Source organism: Zootermopsis nevadensis, unplaced genomic scaffold, assembly GCF_977971745.1.
Source record: "Zootermopsis nevadensis isolate Lab colony 2312 unplaced genomic scaffold, Znev_1.0 Znev_ptg000003l, whole genome shotgun sequence".
NCBI lineage: Eukaryota > Metazoa > Arthropoda > Insecta > Blattodea > Termopsidae > Zootermopsis > Zootermopsis nevadensis.
This window is the reverse complement of record NW_028259135.1, coordinates 10,139,886-10,154,352: the sequence shown is the minus strand read 5'-3', so window position 1 is coordinate 10,154,352 and position 14,467 is coordinate 10,139,886. Positions and strand designations below refer to the sequence as shown.

General features: G+C 37.1%; 2 protein-coding genes and 1 long non-coding RNA gene across 6 annotated transcripts in view; 2 read left to right on the top strand and 1 right to left on the bottom strand.

Annotated features, from left to right (window-relative positions):
• Positions 1-74: 74 nt before the first annotated feature.
• LOC110836220 (SAM and HD domain containing deoxynucleoside triphosphate triphosphohydrolase falten) lies at positions 75-12,379 on the top strand. 4 transcript variants are annotated; one of them, XM_087342453.1, is made up of 9 exons: positions 75-824; positions 5,298-5,475; positions 6,489-6,681; positions 7,906-8,073; positions 8,486-8,742; positions 8,827-8,892; positions 9,741-9,924; positions 10,777-11,057; positions 11,565-12,379. In XM_087342453.1, exons 2-9 carry the CDS (start codon positions 5,300-5,302, stop codon positions 11,740-11,742), a joined length of 1,503 nt encoding a protein of 500 aa, XP_087198579.1. In that variant the 5' UTR covers positions 75-824; positions 5,298-5,299; the 3' UTR covers positions 11,743-12,379. The 4 variants fall into 4 exon arrangements, with proteins under 4 accessions (XP_087198579.1, XP_087198580.1, XP_087198581.1 ...); XM_087342454.1 differs by lacking the exon at positions 75-824 and adding an exon at positions 4,218-4,351; XM_087342455.1 differs by lacking the exon at positions 75-824 and adding an exon at positions 5,095-5,188.
• Positions 6,873-14,446, bottom strand: LOC147874978 (uncharacterized). The gene is made up of 3 exons (XR_015533559.1): positions 14,307-14,446; positions 11,104-11,330; positions 6,873-7,984 (listed from the first exon to the last, which is right to left on the bottom strand). It is a non-coding gene; the product is annotated as an uncharacterized LOC147874978 (long non-coding RNA).
• Positions 14,329-14,467, top strand: part of LOC110836226 (putative serine hydrolase) — a 38,219-nt gene continuing 38,080 nt past the window's right edge. The window contains exon 1 of the mRNA XM_087342464.1: positions 14,329-14,466. The gene's annotated coding sequence lies outside the window, so the exon portion shown is untranslated. The remainder of the gene's footprint in view (position 14,467) is intronic.

The window sequence follows — 14,467 nt, the reverse complement described above, 5'->3', positions numbered from 1 at the left end:
GCCATTTTTAATTGAACTTTTAAGTCGTCAGATTACATATGCAATATATTCTGGGTGATTTGCTGATGTTGAGATGATGACAGCATGTCAGATACGCCAAAATTGAACTTGTTATTTTGTTGCTGAAATACTTTAAATTAATAGGTGTTATATACAGATATTGTTCACTCAGTTAAATCTTAAACGTAATTGCAGAGAAAATTTATATTCATGTTTCATTTCCAGACTGACTGAAAAAATTATAATGGTAGCTAAAGAATTCCTTCCAATATGTGGCATATTCAAGTCAGGTAATGCTTCCTGTTATGCAATTCAAGATCTTGTGTCTTCCCGTCTGCTTTCTAAAAACAGAGATTAAAGTGCTTCAAATGGGGGTGAAACTTAGTCACAGCGAAAGAAGGTCGCAATCAAAAATTGAAATAGATTGCATGGAATTCTACATTTTCTTGTTTCCAGGTTAGACCATTGGTCTTAAATTAATGCTTGTAGTAAGTAACATTGGACTGAAAATTACAGTAGAAAGTTTCTATAATTAAAGTGTTCATTCTTGTGTGGCTTGACCATGGAGAGAATCCATGGAATGGAAGAGATTATCTTTGGTATCCACTGACACACTGTGATTGGTCAGCAAATGTGTCATCAGAAATGAGGAGCAGAATGTGTCACAAAATGTTAGAACTATAATTTTCCCACCTGTGATTCTTCAGATAGACAACAACAATAAACGCAGTATTCTGTTGTGCTATCGTATTACTGATAATGTCCACTTCATTGGAGTATTCTGTATTTAAATATTCAACGAAGCAGGAGGATTGAACTGGGAGGTAATGTTTTAATACTGGTTTCAGTGCTTTTGTGTCATGTTGTAGCATTTAATAGTTGATCGAAGCTTACTGGATAACTTTATATCTGTGTAGTGCACTCCTTTCTGACATCTGGTAACGTTAACATCAGCATTTGTAGGTTATGTCTTCTGTTAATGTTGTGCATGCCCGATGTCTGCAGTGTTTGAAACGTTTGCCTGATGCCTATAACCAATGACAGCAAAGAAAGAAGTCAGGGGCGGAGCGTTCTTGATCATAATCTCAGCTGTTAAATGTTCGGAGGGTTAATGATGTCATACAGACGGACGTACAGGTAGCAATAATGTTAATATCCGCAAACTCCTTAATTAATATTACCTCATCAGTGTAAGGAATATTTTTTGTACTTACTAGAAGGACGATAAAACTGACTGCAGTAATTACCGAGGCATATCACTCTTACAGGCTTAATACAAAATTTTATCCAACAACCTTACGTACCATACGTAGACGAAATTATTGGGTATCTTCAACGTGGGTTTCGACGTAATAGGTCAACTACTGATCAGATTTTTGTGGGAGTGCAATGAGGCAGTATGTAAGCTATTCATAGACTTAAATAAAGCGTATGTTTCGGTTACAAGGAAAGTAATGTAAATACATTATTATAATAGAGTTTCGTATACCCATTAAACTAGTTAGGCTTACTGGCATGTGTTTAAACGAAACCTATTGCTAAGTCCGTATAGGTAAACGTTTCTCTGAAACCTTTCTTATTTAGAATGGTCTGAAACAAGGAAAGGCTTTGTCACAATTGCTTTTCAACTTTACTTTAGGATATAAAATTAGGAATGTCTAAGAAAACTAGATGGGACTGAAATTGAATGGTGGACATCAGCGTTTGGTCTGTGCTGGTGTTGTTAATCTATTTGGTGATAGCATAAATACAATAAGGAAAGAGACAAGCTCTAATTTATGCTAGTAGAGGTTGGTCTAGAAGTAAGCACAGAGGAAACCAAGTATATTTTGATGTATATTCACCAGAATGCAGGGAAAAAATTCGGATATTTGGTAGCGAAAGTAAAAAAAACCAAAATTTGATTCGTGAGGAAATTAAGAACAGATTGAATTCGGGTAATGTTGGCTACCATTCAGTTAAGAATCTTTTGTCTTTCCGTCTGCTGCCTAAAAAAACGTAAAGATTGAAACGTACAAACCTATAATTTTATCTGTAGTTTTGTATGATTGTGAAATTTGGTCTCTGACACTAAGGGAGGAACGTATACTGAAGATGTTTTGACCCAAAAGGGGGTGAAATACTAGAAGACTGGAGAAAGTTGCATAACGAGGGACCTCATCATTTGTATATTTTTTTTGCGAAATATAATTAGACTAGGATAAGATTGGCAGGACATGTAGCCCGCACGGGAGAGAAGAGAAATGCGTACAGGAATGAAATAGACCACTAGGAATACTTAGACAGTATTAAAATGGATCTTAAAACACTAGGATGGGGTGGTATTGATTGGATTCATCTGGCTAAGGGTAGGGATTACTATTTGTGTAAGTTATCTTAAGTGTTTTATTCCCCAGGCGTTCACATCGAGGTCACGCTAGATGACGTATAATGATTAATGCATCTAATCTGTTATTTATTCAGTGCTGATAGTGTATCAGTAGGAAGAATTTTTTTTTTATTTTAATACATTTTAAAGCACATTCCATCGTTAACTATTATTGACTTTTATAGTAACGTGATAACGTTTATGTAACTGACAGTGTCAACAAAATACAAACTTTAATTTTAACTTGCCTTAATATACGCGTGCTTTGACGGTTTGGAATGATTTTTATGAGGGGCCCCCCCGCCCCCGCCCACCACTCGTTTTATTTCTTCCTTATTTTAATCGTCCTTTGTTTCCTCGGCACCAACAGGAAATAGTCCTTCTTGGACCAGAATCGACTCCACCTCGTTAATTCGCTTTGGTTAAGCTGCGTCCAGGTTTTACATTAATGTCAAAGCGAAGTTAGAAAAATTGGTCAGAAATGAATTTATATTTAACGTAAAATATTTGTATCGTTAATCATCCTGTCGTCCATTTTGTTGGTGTCTTATACTTCATCTTGTTCCGTTCTGTAAAATGGTTGCCAGAAAGCGTAGTTTCTCTTCATTTTAATGATTCAGCTACGTTTAGATGAAAATTATAACACATCACCTGAATGGAGGTGGGAGGATAATATTAAACCAGATCTTAGGGTAGGAGGTCTAGAGTGTAAGTTAACAAACCACGCACTATCTTGACGTTGAAACAATGCATCACCGAAGAAATTCGAGCAATTGAGTTACGGGCAATTTCAGGTCTAGGTTACAAGAATGTATTCGTTGTCATGTTGGCCACCTGGCAAATGTTATTATTAAGAAATAAGCAGAGATTAATTAATTGCATTGTACTGATATTTTTAAATGTGAAAGTGTTTTATTTTAATTCGACCCGAGTTTGCCATAATAGTGCTCTGAAAACCGGCTCATTCCACTGCCGCACCCTGTAGTTTCAGTGTTAACCAGGTCACAGAGAGGAGAGTAAAATAAATGAAAGGAGGTGAGAATGAGGATAGGTTAGTAAGTTAATCGCCAGAGTATGAAAGCAACGGTAGAGTGCAGTGCGCATTGATACACAGATAATACCCGCTTTACGAGTGTTTAGTTCCAGTAGTGGTTTAATGAAATGTGTCGTTAGGCGCGGTGTTATAATCGGGGTTTGGTTTCCGAAGGACCGAAAAAAATATAAATCTACCATTTTATTGCCGGAAACGAAACATAACAGCGTAGTGTAAACGCACTTGATTATTACGTATGATATAAGAATACAAGGAAGGAAAAAACCAGCGGAGATACGTCCTGTGAACAACAATGGGCAAGTCTTCATGTTATTTTTGTCTTGGCGAAGTGATTCCAGGGCAATTAAGGTGTTCGGAACGTTTCGAATAAGCGAATTTGCTTTCGGAGAACGAGACAATCGGACGGTACACACTTCGTTAAGATTTGAGGTTTTCACAGCGGCGAGTATGAAGATTTCTGTCTTCTGGGTTGTTGCGCTGTGTAGTATGACCTCTGAAACGTTGGTAAACATCGACCAGACTACACGGCGCAACAACCCAGGAGACAGAAATCTTGGTACACACTTAATTATAAAAGTCCGCATTTTTGTAATGCTGACTGTCATGATGCCTGTATTTAAGAGCCACGTTGCACTATTTTAATCGTGTGTCTGCGCAGTGTTGTCAACTTGTTAAGAGTCACTACGCGTTTTTTTACAATTGGTATTTGAATTACAGACTTTGAATAATTGTGTAGAAGCTTGTGAAAATCAATACATATACAGGTGTGACCCCTAGAAAAAAATAATTAGGTGATTCACCTAGCAAAGCGTGTCGGAAACAATTCGACGGTCTCAGCCTAGACAACCTCAAATCCTGCAGATGGACTGAGGCAGTTCAGTGTTGTTTCGAGGCGGACATATATGAGTGCTGTACTTATTTGGGGACAGGTAAGATTGCAGGAAGACGACCAAAGCCCCCCATAACTTCTTCACGATTTTTGGGTTCCAGAGTTTTACCAACCTTTCACTATTCTACGCAAGAAAGTGCGTGCATGTTGTTTATAGCATTTCACAAGTTCCATTATAGGATTCACGTAGCCGTTTATTAAGATCCAAAATTGGGAGAGCAGCCAGTGTACTCAGTGCGTAATTTTTTTTAGTGAATAATTAAGTTATTTCCGCCAGAGACCTCCGCTTCCCGAAGTAGGCAGGAATACTGATATGAGGATCCCCCAAGTATCAAATCTTTCTGCATGTCGCATTTCCTGCTCAGTAACCAGAGCGGAAGACTAGGGCATAAGGTCAGTTCACTGGTGACTCTAACCCACATCAGGTCAACGCTGTGTTAATTCTTACCAGAATTAGGATTTTGTGTAGCCAAGTCGAACATTCGGAGACCTTGCGACAAGATATATAACCCCCCCTCCCCCCTGAGGCGCAAACCTGGGAATCCCAGGCTCGGCGTGTCACGTGACACACCTCTGACCTCCAACCTTCCCAGTGCGCGGTTGGTATTAGCGTCGTAACGGGTCGAATTGTTTTAACAGATGATTTACGCTTTGAAGACCGTCCTAAAGCGATTTGTGGTCTCTGCACGAACATGGAGTACAGAATACGTAGAATCAAGAAAGTACACTAATCTTCTTTATCGTCATTTTCACATATATATATATATATATATATATATATATATATATATAGAACAGTGCATTAAAATTATTAAACGACTAGACGAAGAGACAAGAAAGTGTTAAGTGGTCTTCCAAGACTCTCAGCAACTTTTAGGTGGTGGAGGAAGAAAAGTTTTCGAACCCCTGATCTGTAATTTTAATCATGTTTTTGTCTGGCTTTAATAGATGCTAATATTGTACTATTATTGTTATGCCAATTACAGATATGGGTGATTTCAAGGTCTTCAATGATTGTATCCACGGGCACATTAAATTGAACTCACTGTGCGTGAAGATAGTTGATACACCACAATTTCAGAGGCTTCGAAATCTGAAGCAGCTTGGACCTGCTTACTTTCTTTATCCTGGAGCATGTCACAATCGCTTTGAACATTCCCTGGGGTAAGTCTTTTATAGAATCATAACCTCACGTTCTGGTAAGTTACATTTCACTGAACAGATATATAATGATTGTGTCACTTGAAATTAATTTCCCATGTCATAGAAAATTCAGTGTTTCTAATCACAGTGAGCCAGGGTAGCTCAGTCAGCATAGTGACTGGCTACGGGACGACCAGGGTTCGATCCCCAACAGGGGCAGAGAATTTTTTTCTCTAGCCTCTGCGTCCAGACCGGTTCTGGGGGCCTTTCCTGGCCTGGGCGTGATGCTGACCACTCACCATCTAGTGCCGATGTTAAGAATGACTAGAAGTTATATCGCCTCTCCCCCTGAGTGTCTAAATAGGGCGTAGCGGGACGGCTTTATTTGTTTGCATTTTTTTTCTGTTTATCTCTTTTGATATTGTCTACTACGTCTAATTTGTGTTATAAAATAATCGTGTTCTCATTTTTGCCCTAAACAGCGTTAACCAGTTGATCTTTGTAATGGTGAAGAGTTGTGTTTTCTTCGCGGTACGGACTGAATTCTTAAATATAATTTAGACGAGCCTCTGTGTATGGGGGTTAAATAAACTGATAAATATAAGTGCAATTTATTTTTTATGTCAAATTATTTGTAATATAAATATATCTAATAAATCGTTTCAAATTGTGGCAAATTTCAAATGTCTGGGAGCGACGGGAATAAATAAAAATTTGATTCTTCGCTGCCATGCAGGACTCTTCTCTCGCATGGAAATGTAGTCCTTCTGAATTTGGCCAAAGTCAAGAATGAGTAGGAGCTATACCACTTCTACCCCCAAGCGCCTACATGGCGTATAATGGAACAGCTTTACATTTTTTTACTTGTACCAATCATAGTGAGTGAAATGTCTGGCTGCAGGACATAAATGGGTCCAAAGTGTGAGAATTCCCCCCCACACACACACAAACAAAGCTGAAGACGTACACTTTATACTTGTTCAGAAACCGTCCTCAAGACACGGATGTAATACCATTTATTTACAATGTTTTAGGGTATGCCACCTTGCTGGAAAAATGGTAGAGGCGCTCAGAAGAAACTCTGATAAAAATATTATTATAACAGATGGTGAGAAATTGTGCCTGGAAATAGCAGGTCTCTGCCATGATTTGGGGCATGGTCCTATGTCACACACGTGGGAAAAATTCGTACAGTCTCAAAGCGGCAGTACACCCAAAAAGTGGAAGGTATGAATGCCAAATGTTCTTTTTATGTTTATTTTAAGAGCATGCGGTAATGACAAGTGTATTTATGACATTACGGGTCCGAATCGCGCTAGGGTCTACTGACAGTCACGCGTGAGGTAGCAAGAAGTTTGAAAATAACTCCACAGAACTGTGGCACCAGGCATTTAAACTTGGACAATGAGTACAGTCAGTTTGGTTATTGTAAAAATTTTAATATTTGTTAATGTTTCATTTTTATTACACTGAGTGTTTTACAGACAGTCCACAATACATCAGAGGGTGATTCGGGATGTAATTTCATGTAAAAAGTGTTGTTACAACATTGGTCCAATTCCCAGCGAGTATGGAGCTATGACAGTTTCAAGGCGAACGCATAGAAAAATAAATGAGAGATTTAATGGCATTAATTCATTGCTAAATTTTATGACTGTTCAAAATGTCTGCCACAGTTTCCATTGCAAAGCCTTCCTCATTCCGAACAAGACTTTTTTGAATAATTTTGGGGAATGCAGAATGTGTCTCTGGAAACAGTGTGTGGTGCGTTCTTTCAGCATGAGAGGACGCCTTCACTTTTCCGTCATCAAGTTGAATCGCTTGAATCATTGATAATAAAATTGTTGGATTGGTCGCCGTGGTCTACTGCCTTGCTTGTCGAGATCAGACGTAATTCTGCTTGATTTATTTTTACAAGGTTTAATGAAAGGGTGACCTACAGGACCAGAGTACGCATGAGAACAGAACTGTGTCAGATTATGGACGCTGCTGACGATCAGATTCTCAAGTAAGGCTCTGTTCAGGCAACTCAGGGTTTAGTGATTTACTCCATACAAGATGAGACTGCAGGGTCCTGTATCGATATTTGGAAAAATTATAAGCGTTTATAAGATTTTGTGACAGGAGTACTTCAGCGCTCTCAATCTTGGTAGCAGTGATGCTGTAAGTACCTTGCTGGTACTTGTATACTAGAAACGATTACTTGAGAGCGTAAATTAATTTATCGCCTTTACGTTGCTCATTGTCTGTAAATCAACAGAGCACCTGGATATTCCTTATTAAACCTCAGGTTTCTATAGAATATAGTCGCTGCCATGAGGCGGTATGAGAAATATAAAATTTATGACCTGATGTCTATTCAATACACTTTTGGTTTTGTCCCAGTCCGTGTATATTCTATCTTTCAAGTCTTCGTTGGCATCTTCGTCTGATCCGATAATGTTTTTATAGCATGAAGAAGCTTCTGTGATGATGTTTGAATATCTGCTGGAGAATAATGGCCTACGTGAAGCGGTGAAGGATGCTGTACCTGAAATGAAAGAAAATGCAATACAGTTTATAGAGGAGCTGATCAGAGGTAAAGGAACGGTGAGAAGCAACAAGAAATTTCTGTATCAGGTACATGTTTGTATTTATTATACCTCTCTGAATTTAATTAATCTGTTTGTTGTAATGTACGTGAGATATTGTTCAATTGCCGTTGTTACGCGTAAATCTAACAGCATTCTTTTAATTCATCACCGTTGTGTGCGCGTTTGCAAAAGTAGGTTACATGTAAGGATTCAAGGTCACGATAGAGTTCATTAAACTTGTAACCAAAACAAATAGAAAGTAATAAAGAATATCAAAGGAAGTGATCATGAACTAACTGTACTATCCTGGCATTAGCTAACAGACGCTAAAGAGCCCGGATTCTGAAACTAAATTGCATTTTAATATGGCGTATGTAATTTACAATGTTATACTCAGCGATTTCTATTGGTACCATATTTGAAAATGATACGGACCGCACTTTTCTCGTTTGTTTCAGATTATATCTAATCAGGAGAATGGCATTGATGTCGACAGATGGGATTATTTCCTTCGAGATGCAAAACAGCTCAATCTCAATATCTCATTTGACTACAGTCGCATACTGGAGTTCTGTCGTGTGATTGAGGTTAATAACGAGAAGATCATCTGCTTTCGTGATAAAGAAAGGCACAGTATCTACGATATGTTCCAAGTTCGAATGACTCTGTTCCACAAAGCATGTTTACATGACGTAGTGAGAACTATTGAAGAAATGTAAGTAGCAGCATTTTTTATAGGTTGAAAATGTTTATCGTGGATTTTGGCTGAACAAGAAGTAATATTATCTTTGTTTTGCAGGTTCATTGATGCTCTTAAGGCGGCTGATGAAGGCGGATACATGATCCATGTGTCAGATGATATTAAGTAAGTAAACATTCTGAAATTGCACACACCAGCGATCTCCTGTTCAGAATTAAGAGATCGGAATAATTTCTGAATTCTAGATACCTTCTGTTACAATTAATGTCTCAGTAAAATACTTGTTTTAACGCTTTGATTGTTATGATTTGTTCTTCTTTCTTGTGGCCAGATACTTCCTTAGGCATTGTTAAGAACGCCGGACCTTTGGGTTCCATTAAATGAAGGGAATTTCATGATTTGAAGGCAGAATATTGGAGAAGTGTGTTTTAATTGGGAATTTATGGTGGACAAGATTAAATTCCAGCTGTTATATGATGTTCAAGTATACTTTTATGTGAACAGTGAACAGACTGCAAGCAGAAATTGTAGGGATATACAGACAAAGCAATTTCTTTATTATGCAGGGAAATTAAAGATGATAATATTGCATATCGGTCATGAAAAATATGACAAAAATGAATGAACGTATTCTTACATTTGTTGTCTTTATATGTGTCACTTTTGTTAATGGTATGAACCTGTTCATCTCTTCTTATATTGTGAATATAATAAGAAATTGTCAGTATTACTAACCTAACCCAGTTGTAAGGTTATGTTGACATTGGATTGTTTCATGCCATCTTGCATTTGAATCATTCAGTCACATCTAGTTTTGACAGAACTGTATTTTGCAAGGCGGTGGCCAATAAAAAGGATGGAGGTTAGGTTAGGTTAGCAAAAGGGGAAAATATTTTTCACAAAATCTGTAGTGGGAATGGAAACTTTACTCATAGTTCATATTTTGTGGGGTTTTAGAATTAGTCATTGTGTTCTGTATATTGCAGATTCAAATTTGTGATATATGTTTATAGATACAAGTTATCAGAGGCACACAAGTATGCTAAAGCATTGAACCGCATGACTGATCACATCATCTTGGACATTTTCTACAATATAGAGGGCAAGTTCAAAGAGGCAAAAGAATTACTGTGTCGCATTTTGAAGAGGGACTTGTACACAATTTTGGACAGCAAGAACTTCTCAACTGAATTAGTGGTTAAGAACATTTACATTGTTACTTTTATAACTCAACATGAAGTTCAGAATTATAGAACTTATGATGATAGTAGTATTAATAGTCGTACAAACAATACGGTAGCAAAGAGTCGATCAAAACCCAAGCAACAGATATGAAATTTTGGAGAAGTATTGAGGAAGGAACAGAATTAGAAATGTCAAACTAACTTCATGGAGCTGAATCCTTTTGAAGACATTAATAGGACACTCGGCTACTCTAGAAATTTCCTTCCTTTTGTTGAGACCAAAGGTTCATTACCGTATTTACAAGAGCCCATCACTAGTTCCTATCCCGATCCATGTGTGTTTACTAATTCCTCTATTTTGGACTTTTCTACCATCTGTCTTAAAAAATCACATTTCAAACATGGATCTTCCTACATCATCAGGTACAGGGTGCCGAGATTAGAAATAGCTCATTTTACCAGTTCCAATAGAGTAGACGTGTCCTTCAATGCCTGACGATGAAGCAATATCCATCCGCAAAACATACGGTGATTTTCAAGACTTTTTTTAAAACCTTCATCACGTGATGGAGAAAGTCCAAAATAGATAAATTAGTGATATAATACCGTCGCCAAAGGGATTAAGAGAATGACGAATTAATTCAGTCCACACCCTGGAACTAAATTTTCCTCAGGTGGTCAGTTATGTGAGAATGGTATTTATGTTCAACCCCTCATGATTGAAGCCAGAGACAGTCTCCAAAATGGATATCATCTCCATTCTAACATCGCTGATTGCAGCTATGAAACTACACAAGACGAGTAGCCAGTATTTACAGACCTGAATTCATGCTGAAATCTTTATTTATATTAAGGTTCTTTACAGGCGAGAATGAATAACACACAGGAAGTTGATAAAGTGAATAAAGCAGTAGCAGAACTTGAGAAAGAGATTCAAGAGCACATCAGAGAGATTAGTAAAGACCTAAAATATTGCAGTTATAAAGATTTTAAGGCGATAAAAATTAAACTGGACATGGGTGTTGAGAAGAAGCGTAAGTCAGAGAAAAATAATCCATTCAGTAACATTTACTTCTTTGAAAAGGAGAATGTGGATGAAGCAAAGGAGATGGAATGGAAGGATGTGACAGTTTTTCCAGTCCCCGAGTAAGTTTGCTTACAGACGTATTATGTATATAGGATGAATGTTTACCGTCTCCATTTTCTTTTATGCGGTCTCCCACAATCTTTATATACTCTTGCTTTAAAACATCATTCCTTGGTAGAATCAGTACACCGAGATGAGACGGTAGGTGAAACGTAGAAGAATGCATGGTCATAATGTGCTCCCATTTTATGTGGCTTTATTCTGTCCCTCTGTCTTTAACCGACTGATCACTTGATCGATACGTGCTTCTGTTAACGCTGACCGCGTCGTACCTGTGAATGGACAATAGTACGAAGTAAAATTTGTATCAGAATGAGTAAGAAGACAGAAATGATTATATTTGGCATGTTTCTCGTGCTCTTTTCATGTCCATTTTTCTTTTGAATTTTCTCTCTTTGTTGCGCCAAATAATTAAGAATGTTTGTTTAACTTTTTAATGTTATATTTAAATCTCATATATGTATAGACATTAATTAAATATTTGTGTAACTTTTTTTAAATTCCAGAGAAAGTATTCATCATATTCATTTCCTTATCATATATAAGGACATGGACAATAAGAAACGTGTGAGCAGGGATGCCAACATGAAGAAGGAGCTGGATGATTTTCGAGTTAAACTCAAGGAAAGCTGGGGTACGTTTGGAAACAGATCAGAACACCGAGTAGGTAAGCAAGTGGACTAATTTAGCCTTAAACAAGTCAAAAAGTATATTGTGTAGTATGCAAATTGTGTCTGCGTCTTCATGGTCGGTGGAGGAGGTTAAAATTAAATTTCAAACCCGTCCGCAGGAAGACTTTAGTTTACTTCCTGGCTTGCTGCTAGAATCATTTCACCACCACGGCCTCTACAGTCCGTAATACTTTCTTGAGGGGGCAGACACTTCAAGGTCACACTGAGACAGGTCCAGGTTGTATGGATGATGGTCATTTCTCATGAGCGTACCAGGATTCTCTCTCTTCAATGGTGCTGCAGCCAAAATTGAGCTTTGGCCTCATTGAGTTTGATGGCTATATTAAATTCTTGGGAGATTTGACTCTTTTACCCTCGGCACCAACGAACTAAATGATGGCTCGTTAGTCCTGTTTTGGACGAGTTCTCTTCCTGGAATGGTGGGGTTTAATGGTGTCATGCTGTTATGTTTGCTGTAACATTCCCATTCTCTTACACAGCTCATTGTCGACTACTGGCGCGACACGAACTCGGCCATATGATTAATCACTGTTGCCAGAAAGAGGTTTTATTTGAACAACTCTCAGAACTTCGCTGAAAGAATCTCGTGTATGGTAAACATGAACATATCTTTTTCTTTCTTTCTTTCTTTCCAGGTGATATGTAACTGATGCCAGGATAGCTCAGATGGTAAAGTGACTGGAATCAGGCTCAATGGCTAGGTTTCATTCCATGCAGGAGGAAGGCACTTTTTCTTCAGTGCTGCCTTCTTCTGGCTTTGAGACCTAACCAGCTTTCAAGTGGATTTTTTTTAAATGTCTCTCGCCTCACTGAATGTTCCTTATCACCTCAGAAGTTCACGCTGCTGCCATATTAGTAGCAGCAAAATAATCTGTGATGAATGTAAAAGACATTCTTGAAGCACAATGGACTCATGATTATCCAGATTGGTTGGAAAATATATTTTCATGGATAATCTGCAAAAGCGATAGAGAAATACGCTACTATAACAGATATATAAGTTTATTTACAGACAATCACTACTTCAATTTTTAAAGATTTATTAATGACAGAAAGGATTTTATATATAATTTAATATGGCATATAACAATTATTTTTAAAAAATAATCACAACAATTACATCATAAACCTCATGTTTTAGTAACGATTTATGTTAATATGTTAAATACTCTGTCATTGTTGTGTTTATTCCTTTCTTTTTCAACTTTCTTTTATAACATATTCAAAATTAATTTTTACTTATTATTTATACCAGATAGATGGTGGATAATCCATAACCCAGTTAATCCACCCCCTCTTCCCAGGTAATTGGGAGTTTACTGCAGTTAAAAAACTAATGGCATTTTCAGAATGCTAAACACTAACCTTTACAAAGTTTTATTTCAGGTTCTCATTGCAGTGAATTTGAAGACGGCTATCTTCTGGGTTGTTGCGCTATGCAGATTACGTGGCGCAACAACACAGAAGACAGCCATTTTGAACATAATACTATTTTTATCTGAATTATAGCTAATTTACAAAGATATCAAGTTTAGTAAGTAATTTATATAAAAAATTATTAAATCATTTGCTTCTTATTCTGCTGTGTTATTCTATGCCAGTACTTAAAAAAGACGAGTGGTGCACAAGACGATTGTCAGTATCAAGATTATGTTACCAATGTCATACTGTGGAAAATATTAACATCAGCTAAGATCTACAAATCTTTGTTAAAACATTTTCACCAGTTGACGTATTTATAAATATCACGTGCGTTTATTGCGTTCAGTGTGATTACAAAATGATTTTACTTTGTAATGGAGATTGTTGATTTTGTTTATTTAAAAATGTTTTTAAGTTTTTCATGTTTAATTTAAAGTGTAGTAATAAAGAGGTTAATAATAAATGTAGTATGTCTGCGATGCAGATAAGTAGTGAAGAAAGTTCTGTTTTATCTTCTCTCTGAGCACAGTAGTGCTAATGCCATCATTTTTGTGAACCTCTAACCTTATTTTAAGGAAAAGACCACAAATATCCATTTTTCCTGTTATCTTGAAATGGCAGAAATATTTATTTGAATGTTATTTAGTTTCTGTGTTGAATGTGGATTTTTCACAAGTATTTTGTGTTTCAGTTCACCCTATAAGTAAAAATGTTCACAGTATAAATCTGATTGAGAGGCTTATTCACTGAATACTTTTGCTAATGGTTTCATAAAGTTATTTTCCATGTGAACTGTGGCATTGTTTTGCATAAAACACCAGCATGTTTCCTTTTCCTTCAGGCAATTTGTCAAAAATTGGAGTACTTTAAGAAACACATACCTAATTATTTTGTGTGCATGAAGCTACCGATAAAAATGTTGACCATCTGGGAAGTAGAAGCAGACAGCTAGCAGAGAAGTTACATGGATGAATAAAAAAGTGAGCCAGATATTGTAGTTTTTCATTATTGTACTGGGGATTTGTTTGTAGAATGTAAGGTTATTGGACTTGAAGTAGGGAGGGTGGAAAATGACCCGCCTACGCTCCAGTAGGGGTTGGAATAAGAATGAAGTCTTCTAAATTATAACCATACCTGTTTCAAACTCTGTGGCGGATAAAAGCTTAATGCCACCACTGATGTATTATAATTACAAGTTCACGTATAGGTTACGAACTAGCTTCCGTCGTTATTTACATATGCGTAATATGACTTATTCAAGACGGAAAGTGTTGATTCATTGTTAGTGGTCAAGG

Coding starts and splice junctions, on each gene's coding strand:
- LOC110836220 (XM_087342453.1), top strand. CDS start 5,300: ATGGGTGATTTCAAGGTCTTCAATGATTGTATCCACGGGCACATTAAA. Junction 8,074..8,485: donor ACAAGAAATTTCTGTATCAG/GTACATGTTTGT, acceptor CGTTTGTTTCAG/ATTATATCTAATCAGGAGAA. Junction 11,058..11,564: donor ACAGTTTTTCCAGTCCCCGA/GTAAGTTTGCTT, acceptor TTTAAATTCCAG/AGAAAGTATTCATCATATTC.